Source organism: Cotesia glomerata, linkage group LG3 (assembly GCF_020080835.1).
Source record: "Cotesia glomerata isolate CgM1 linkage group LG3, MPM_Cglom_v2.3, whole genome shotgun sequence".
In the NCBI taxonomy this organism is placed as follows: Eukaryota; Metazoa; Arthropoda; class Insecta; order Hymenoptera; family Braconidae; genus Cotesia; species Cotesia glomerata.
In genome coordinates, this window is record NC_058160.1 from 30,338,446 (window position 1) to 30,348,190 (window position 9,745).

A 9,745-nucleotide genomic window follows, 5' to 3' on the forward strand; every position below is an offset into this window, starting at 1 on the left:
ACTTATTAAAAAATTAATATTTTGATAGCTTTTTTGCCTTCAAAAGTTGGAAAAAATTTTGGTTCTTATTTTTTTGGATAAAATTTTTATTTTATCTTTTTTTGATGTTTTTTATATTTTTTTTTTTTTTTTTTAAAGTACATAAAAAAAAATTGAATATCACAATCTTAACAAATTTTACAAATTTCCAAAAAAATTTAGAAATTTTTTAAAAATTTCTAAATTTAAAAAAAAATTTTTGCTTCCATATTTTTGATAAAATTTCCATTTTATCTTTTTTTGATGTATTTTTGAAAAAAAACGATTTAAAAAAAAAATTGAATATCACAATTTTTTAAAAAATTTCTAAATTTTTTTGAAAATTTCTAAAATTTGTTAAAATTGTGATAATCATTTTTTTTTATTAGTTTTTCAAAAAAAAAAAAGACCCCATTTGTAACTAATTACCTTTTTTTTTTATCAATAATCAATTAGTTAATCATTAATCGTCTATTTCAGTCAACACATGCATTGTACTTTTAATTAGCAGTCGGTATTATTTTAAAAATTATTCAATAATCTCTGCTTTATTTAACACGATTATTTTTCGAATAAACATTATTATATTTTTGCTTTTATTAATATTTTCCATTGAATTTTTTTCTACGGTGCATTTTAACCACGCGGTCCGGTTAACTGAATAATCAATTGTTCTCTTACGTTATTTTAAACGTACTTAACTTCATAAAAATCCTTCAAAATTCCAATAATTATTACAATAATAATAATTATTATCATCATTAATTTGACAATTGAGTAACATAACCGCGGGTTTTAACTTAGCTCTTAGTAAATGCATCTAGATATCATGCATTGAGTTGTTAATTAATATTTGATCTTAATTAAATAATGTCGAATTTAAAAAAAATTACAAGGATACAATTATATTATGCGTAATGAGATTTCCAATTATAATTATAATTTATAATTGTAATTATTACAATAATAATAATAATAATTTATCAACTTCCACCATACAAAAAACATAATTATTTTTCTCAGATAAAATTATTTAGAGGCTGAAAAAAATGAATAAAGACAAATAATATAAATGTAAAAAGAAAAATTGATATTTATTTTGTGATAATACTACAACCTATTTAAAGATGTTCATGCAAAGCTGTATAATTTTTAGATGTTATTATTTAACTCGGTATTTCTACGAAATACTTATCAGTAACTCAATTACTTATTTATAAATTTTAGTCAATTAAAGAATAAGTAAATTACAATGATTTGTCATTACAAATTTAAACAAATATTTATTATTCTTCATCAGAATCGTGTATCACTTTAAATGTCAATGATTATAATAGCAAAAAAAAAACTTTTTACTGAGAAAAAATAAACAATTTTTCAATTCAGAAATACCAATTAATTATAATCAATATAATATAATCTTCATTCAAAATTTGTACTCGTAGTACGAAAAATAAAAAAAAAAATGCAAATAATTGAACGCAACGCTAGCAAAAATATTTAGTACACTTAAACCAAGCATTGGAATTTCAATACTTATTAAATATTAAATTAAGCGCAATTACAATTTTTCCGACAGTTCCCGCTTAGCAAAAAAAAAATAATAATAAAATCAGCGTGTACTTTTATGTAATTAAATCTTGATGTAATATTTTAGTGATTCACGATGAAGATTTTTTTTTTTTTCTTAACTTGTGGGAAGTGTTAAATAAATTTTTGTCTTGATATTTTTAATTAATTGTTATATATTTTTAAATATGTTGTTGTTGATGTTGTTGTTGTTGTTGTTGTTGTTGTTGTTGTTGTGGTTGTTGTTGTTGAATTGAATATTGATTGATGTACTTGTTGAGTAGTTGGTGACATTAATTACCGCTGCTGTTCAGATTCATCTGTGTGTTTTATGGGATTGTGGTGTTACATAATAGGAGTGTTGAATGGTGGTAGCGCTTTAATTATTTTTTATTTATTATTATTCTTTTTTTTTCAGATATTAATTAAGCGTTGCTCTCGGTGGTGGTGTTTTGCACAGCCTGGCTGTCCTGGAACAATAAGTTTATTATGTTTTAGTAAACAGAGGAGTAAAAAGCTAATTTAATTTTTAAAAACGTAGCTTGTTATTTAAATAACGTTTCACTGGAAATAAAATTATTTTTTATTTTTTAGAGTGCGAAATGCAAGGAAGAGATGAATTATAAAAAAAAGCAAGCAAGGTTTTTTAAATGTTTACTACTAATTAATTATTGTTATTATTATTTTATAGAGATTGTGGTAAGAGTAGTTATTTTTAATGCGGGAGGATTTACGAGGAAGATGAAAATGAAGAATTACCTGCGAAGAAGTAACATCGGGTGTATCTTGTTTTTTACATACATCCTGTTCATGCAGCTTCATTGAAACCTGAGATTTCGGCTCCTATAGATTTCGTCAAGAAAGAAAAAAGAACGTGCATAGCTAAGTATTACACTCGTTACGTTTGCTAATTTATTTATTATTATTATTATTATTATTATTATTATTATTATTATTATTATTAATCGCTTTAAATAAAATTTCTGTTGTGTGGATAATTACTTTGTAATTTTTTAAAGAAATTTTTGGATTAAATATTTAATAATTTTTTAAAAATTAAATATTTAATAATTTATCAAAAATTTTTGTATTAAATATTTAGTAATGTTATAAAAATTAAATATTTGATAAATTATCAAAAATTTTTGTATTAAATATTGAGAAATTTTTAAAAAATTAAATATTTAATAATTTATATAAAATCTTTGTATTAAATATTTAGTAATTTTATTAAAAATTAAATATTTAGTAATTATTTAAAAATTAAATATTTAGTAATTTCATGAAAATTAAATATTTAATAATTTATATAAAATCTTTGTATTAAATATTTAGTAATTTTATTAAAAAAAAAAAAAAAAAAAAATTTGTATTAAAAAATTGAATTAAAAAACCTTAACAGCATTATCACCGGCTTCAGGAAGAATCTTGGAGTGTGAAGAGGAAATAGGATCAAAAAATGGTTGGATATTTTCTTTATTTGCAAATTTAGGATTGCCGTAACGTGAATTACGTGTAATACGTCGTCTAAAGTGTGGATGCAAAGATCTATTTGAATTTCTACCGAAATCATTATCTTGTCCACTCACCTGTTGTATAGTGTTTTATTTAATTTATTGAAAAAGATTTTTTTTTTTGCAGTTAAGTCTACTTGTGATAAAAGAAAATAAAGTTACAGTGAAGCGATGCAATAGAGTGAAAGCCATAGATGTAAATTAATAAAAATTTAACTTACTTGATTGTCTTGGCTTCTTGGCCGTCTTGGTGGGCCACCGCCGCCTCTACCTCCGCGGAAGTTGCGGCGGTAGAACCGACGTGGTGCGGATCCACGTCCACGTCCGCTGCTGCGAGGTGGGCCACCTCCTTCGTTTCCGCCCTCGCCGCCTTGCTCGCCTTTGTCGTAGCGAGCTGCGCCGCCTCCTTCGCCGCCGTTTTCACCGTGCTGCTGGTTTGGTGGGCCTGATCGGCGACCACCGCGGTAGTAATTGTCATAGTTACGACGAGGTCTGTAACGTCTCTGATTACCATCGCCGATGTTGTTGTCCTCTACTTGTTTACCGTCTCCTATGAAACAATTAAATAAAATTTTGCTTTAATAAACAATTATTTTTGTTAAATTGCACTGTACTTTCTTAAATATTGACCTTTTTAAAGATATAAGCTCATCTTGATGTTATATTCATTAAGAGCTTTCATTTGAGTACCCACATGCATTTTTGATATATTTTTCATATATACGTATATATAATATATAAAATATATATAAATATATCAAAAATGCATGTGGGTACTCAAATAAAAGGTCTTGATGAGTGTAACATCGAAATGAGTTCATATCTTAGAAAATGTCAATAATCAAGAAATGACCTTGTATCTCGTAAACTATTGACATTTTTAAAAATATAAGCTCATTCCGATGTTACACTCATCGAGACCTTTTATTTGAGTACCCACATCAATTTTTCATATAGTTTATATATATTATATATATGTATATATGAAAAATATATAAAAAATGTCATGTGGGTACTCAAATGAAAGGTCTTGATGAGTGTAACATCGGGATGAGCTTATATCTTTAAAAATGTCAATAATGAAGAAATGACACTGTATCTTGTCAACAAATAACATTTTTAAAGATATAAGCTCACCCTGACATTATACTCATTGATACCTTTCATTTGAGTACCCACATGCATTTTTGATATATTTTTCATATAAACATATATATAATATATATAAATATATGAAAAATTGATGTGGGTACTGAAATGAAAGGTCTCGATGAGTCTAACATCGGGATGAGCTTATATCTTTAAAAATGTCAATAGCTCTCAAGATACAAGGTCATTTCTTAATTATGTATCTAGAAATAGAGCATTTTCGAATGCAGCTTTTTTCAATTAAAATTTCTCTTATTCTCTTAAAAATATAGATTGTTTTCATTTTTAACTATAAAAATTTTTTGGAGTTCAGAGAATTAATTAAAATCAATTCAGCGGGAAAGTGATTGAGTGAATTTACCTGACTCGTAACCCTCCTGGCCTTCTCTTGGTCGGCGTTGAGGTCTTGAGCCACCCCCACGGGGTCTGTTGTACCACGTACGGTAACCACGACGTTTGTCGGCGGCGTAAGGCGAACCTTTTACTGGTTCACCCTCAGGTCCTGTTACATTTGCAGCTTCATGACCTTTCTCACCGATCACTACGTCAAATTCGACAACTTCTCCGTCCCCAACACTTCGTACGGCTTTTTTTGGATTGTTCTTCACAATAGCCGACTGAAAAATAAATTTATAAACAAACATTAAATATAAATTCATTTTTTTTTTTTATAAAAATATTTTATTTATTTATTACTCACTTGATGAACAAATACGTCTTCTTTGCTGTCATTTCTATAACACAAAAAAAAATTATTTATTATTACAAAATCTATTAATAGTAAATAAATTTACAAATAATTATTTATCATCAATTTGTGCTACTTATTAGTATCTTAAAAATATTTTTAAACTTTAAAATTAAGATAACTTTATAGATAAACTACTTATCAAAATAAATGCAAGTAAAATAATATTTTTAGATTAAAAAAAAAAATTCTATCCTTTAAATCTTAAAATTTTTTTAAGAAAAAAATAATTATTTCATAAAAATAAATAGTACATTTTTATCGATAGAGCACTCGTTAAATGAAGCTAGCAAATCCATAGAAATAGATAATACATTAAGATATATAGTTGTAGAATGGTTTATATATTAGGTAGGATGAAACTGCAGAGCAAAGCACACAGTCGGAAGATCATTGAACTTGAGTTCGTCCTCGGTACAAAATATATATAGATATATATCAGCCGTTTGGGATAAATTTGCGCCGACGTACATTCACCCTCAATCCCTTACACACTTCCTCCCCCATTTGTCATCCCTTGTTAGCATCCTCTTGATTCTTCCCACCATTTTATTTTTAATTTTTAACAATCACTGACTAATTATTTATATAAAAATTAATTTAGAAAATATTTAATAATTTTTAAATAAATAAATTAGTGTAAAAAATTAGAAAAAAAAAATTGACATTAAAAATTAAAAATGCAATTTTTTAAATGGAAATAAAGTTAACCAAAATCTAAAAATTTTTATGATTTTTTTTTTTTTATTATAGAATTATTACAAAAAAATGAAAAAAAAATTTTTTTCATTTGTTAAAAACTACAAGTGCAATTTTTAAAAAATATTTTTTAGTTATAATTTAATAAATTAAGCAAAATAAAAAAATCAAAAATTTCGGCTAACTTTATTATTATATTTTTTAAATATAATTTTTTAAAACAAATTTGTTTTTTTAAATAAATTTAAAAAACGGTCAAGACTGCTAACTTTAACGTCATATAATTTAATTAAATAATATTATTTAATTTTTTTATTTTTATTTTAAATTATCAATTACTACTAATTATTTATTTAAATAAGCTTATTGAAGTCAATATTGATAAAAAAAAATATTTAAACTTAAAATAGAAATATAATGGCTTCAGTTAACTGAACTTTAAAGGTTTCGTACCTAATTAAAATAATTTATCTTAAAAAGAATTGTGAAAAATATTTTTTTTTTTTTATCAAAAGTAGGTTAAAAAAAATGTTTAAGTAGTTAAAAGAAAAAAATTGATCAATTATTGAGACTTTTTCTAACGGTAATAAATATTAGTGTCTGATACGTGACTAATAATTTAATCTGAGTGCTCCAAGTGATAATTGACGACAAATGAATAAAATAAAACTTTTGAAACAATAGACTGAGAAAAAAAAATTAGCACGAACCTGTTGATAAACCCGTAACCACTCTTTACGTTGAACCACTTTACAGTCCCGGTCACTTTAGTAGCTGAAAAAAAAAATATTTATTAACTTATTTACTCGCTAAATTCCATAAATAAATATACTTATACTTATAATAACAAGCTTGAGAATTATTTATGATTAAAATATTTAATTTAAATAAATAAATATTGATTTGTCTGCGGTGGACAAAATAAATACGCCAAAAAAACTAACACGTGATTTAAATAAACAAGTAACCACCGAACATTGTTATCATTTATTTAAACAAACGAATGCTGATTAAACAAAAAAAGCATTGGATAAATAATTATGTTTTTTTAAGAAATAAAAAAAATTGATAATTTAATTTTTTTTTAGATATTTAATTTAATTGGATGAAAATTAAGTTAACCGACGTTTAAAAATTTTTATAATTTTTTTTTTATTGAAAAAATGATTAAAAAAAAATTTTTTTTTTAATTTCACTTGTAAAAAATTTTAAAAGCTGTAAGTGCAATTTTTAAAAAATATTTTTTTATTCCAATTTCACTATTAAAAAAAATTAAAATCGTCGGCTAACTTTAGTATTATTTTAAATGGAGTAACTTTTTAAATTTCAAGTTAAAAAAAAAAGAAGAAATAATTAAAAAAAATAATAATAATAATTATAGATGATCGAGCGCCGAATAAAATAGAGAATAGCCGGCATTTTACTTTCCAAGTACGCCTAGCATCTTCCGGTTTCAAGCCTAAGTCTCTACGGCGGTCCTTCTTATGTCTCATGTCGCTTTACGGCTCCAAAAAAAAATCATCTAGCATTTAGAATTGATTTAGATTAATAAAATTATTTTATTAGACCGGAGTAATTAATTAAAAAATAAATATAAAAAATAATTGCGTTAACTTGAGAAACAACAAAGACTCTAATTGAGTCATCAATAAATGCTCCGAAAATGGTGAGTTTGATAAAATAAATGGCGCTTTGATAACTTCGGTGGTAAAATAAATAAAAATTAATAAATTTTATTTAAAAAAATAATTTTTAAAAGCTAGCTGGCGAATTTTAATCACGCCGGCCACATGGTCGTGGTACAACCGCCATTACGTTTAATGGATGGCAAAAAATGCCCGATAATTAGCCAAGCCAAGACGCACATATAAATAGTGTATAAAAAGTGTCGAGAAAACGGAGCGTTACTCGGGAGGAAATGATAATTATTAAAAATAATATTAAAAACATACCGATGACCATTTTCTGTAGATTAGCCTTGGGTTGTTCGGGCTGTTTTTCCGGGTCAGCCATGGTGGTGATGTTAGATGTTAAGGTGGTGTTATACACGCCGCTACCGAACCTAGATGTTCCCGTCCTGCTTCCTTCTAGTTGTACTGATGGTTCCCTTCTGCTTATAATTTTCCCAACATGGCTGCGACGCTTAGTGACCGACAGCACACATATCCCCTCTAAGACGAGCTCTCTGATTGGCCGATTAATCCGGCGCCGACATTTTTCCGCCAATCACAGCGCCACTTTCATACCATATTTTCAGTGATGCAAGTCGCTTGCGAATACTTACAAACAATTGCTATTGTGTTGGTGGTAATCCAGTTCACGTACGAAATTTTATATTGTTGCACAATACTCCAAGCTAGTGCTGTTTTGTTTGTGAGTGTGTGTGTGATTTTTTGTGTGACTGGTGCTACAAGCTACCGGGCGGGAAATGACAGCGCTGTGATCGTCCTTTCGCGGTAATTTTAAATTTTATTTTAGTTATCATTCTGAAGTTAGCTAACAGCTGTCAGTTTTTTTTATAACAAATCAATTACAATAAAAATTTTCACTAATTATTTTTTTTTATTTTTACAAGTGCAATTTATTCATTAAATCTTTTTCATAATAATTTTATATGACATTAAAGTTAGCAATCACTTGATAAGTTTATAATTTTATATTTAAACAAATTTTTTTCTGAAAAATGATTTTTAAAAAATTGTATTTAGAATTTTTATGAAAATTAAGTTAGCCGACACTTGAAAATTTTTTATTTTTTTATTATTTAAAAATTAGAATTAAAAAACTATTTTTTTAAATTCCACGTATAATTTTAAAAATTTTCTACATGTGAAAATTTTTATGTTAATTTTTTAAAAATCATTTTTCAACAAAATAAATTATAAAAATTTTTAAATGTCGGCTAATTTAATTTTCATATAATTTTTTATGAAAATTAAGTTAACTGATATTCAAAAATTTTTAGAATTTTTTTTTATTCAAAAAATAATTACAAAGAAATTAAAAAAAAAATTCATTTGGAAAAAATTTTAAAAACTACACGTGCAATTTTTTTAAAATATTTTTTTGTTCTAATTTAATTATTAAAAAAAAATCAAAAAATTAAAAATGTCGGCTAACTTTATTAATATAATTCTTTTTTAATTTCTGCATGTCAATATTTTTTTTTTATTCTTTTTGACATAATTTATTTGTCAAAAAAATTATTATGATATTAAATTTAGCTGTCACTTCACAATTTTTTAATTTTTTTTAACAAAAAAATTTGTTCTAAAAAATTATTTTTAAAAAATTGCATTTTTAATTTATTAAAATTTCTACAAGTCCATTTTTTTAATAAATTTTTTTGTTATAATTTATTTATTAAAGAATGTTTAAAAAATTGTGAAGTGACAGCTAAATTTAATGTCATAAAATTATTAAATATCTGCTAAATTAATTAAAATTAATTTATTACTATAAAATTATAAAAAAATTTCTAGTGGCTGTTAAATTCAGTGATATTTATTTTAGACAGCTGTCCATTTTTTTTCTTTTTATAATAAATCAATTACTCTAAAAATAATGCTTCTAATAATTTTTGTTAAATTTTTTTTATAATAATTTCATTGTTATAAAATAATTAAAAAAATTCCAAAGATTCTAATATTTTTTAAAATTTTGTTTACATATAACTGACATTAGCAAACATTTGTCATTCTTAAATTTTTACAATAAATAAATTACTACTTAGAAAAAATTACATCAATAATTTACAAGTGTAATTTTTTAATTAATTGTTTTTATAATAATTTATTTATTGATAAAAATTTTAAAACTCATAAAATATCAGCTGATTTCAGTATAATTTATAAAAACAGCTCTTTTTGTGAATAATAAATAAAAAATGGAGTAATTTAAAAATTTAATATTTATAATTACGTGTTAATAATTATAATTAAAAATATATTTTATTTTTTGACTTAACAATATTTACATAAAATATTAAAACTTTAAGAAGACAAGAAATAAAAACAAAAAAGTCCATTTTTTGAGTTATCTCAAAACA

General features: G+C 24.4%; 2 protein-coding genes across 5 annotated transcripts in view; one reads left to right on the forward strand and one right to left on the reverse strand.

Annotated features, from left to right (window-relative positions):
* Positions 1-5,403, forward strand: part of LOC123260572 (SET and MYND domain-containing protein 4-like) — an 87,736-nt gene extending 82,333 nt beyond the window's left edge. The window contains exon 10 of the mRNA XM_044721738.1: positions 5,381-5,403. Within this exon, the coding sequence (XP_044577673.1) occupies positions 5,381-5,395 (15 nt within the window). The 3' untranslated portion in view covers positions 5,396-5,403. The remainder of the gene's footprint in view (positions 1-5,380) is intronic.
* On the reverse strand, positions 1,088-7,825 carry LOC123260575 (Y-box factor homolog). Of its 4 annotated transcripts, none has more exons than XM_044721745.1 (8): positions 7,650-7,825; positions 6,408-6,471; positions 4,951-4,984; positions 4,612-4,867; positions 3,323-3,651; positions 2,999-3,176; positions 2,347-2,430; positions 1,088-2,057 (listed from the first exon to the last, which is right to left on the reverse strand). In XM_044721745.1, exons 1-7 carry the CDS (start codon positions 7,708-7,710, stop codon positions 2,396-2,398), a joined length of 957 nt encoding a protein of 318 aa, XP_044577680.1. In that variant the 5' UTR covers positions 7,711-7,825; the 3' UTR covers positions 1,088-2,057; positions 2,347-2,395. The 4 variants fall into 4 exon arrangements, with proteins under 4 accessions (XP_044577680.1, XP_044577679.1, XP_044577681.1 ...); XM_044721744.1 differs by having other exon boundaries at positions 2,982-3,176; XM_044721746.1 differs by lacking the exon at positions 2,999-3,176 and having other exon boundaries at positions 7,650-7,824.
* Positions 7,826-9,745: the final 1,920 nt, after the last annotated feature.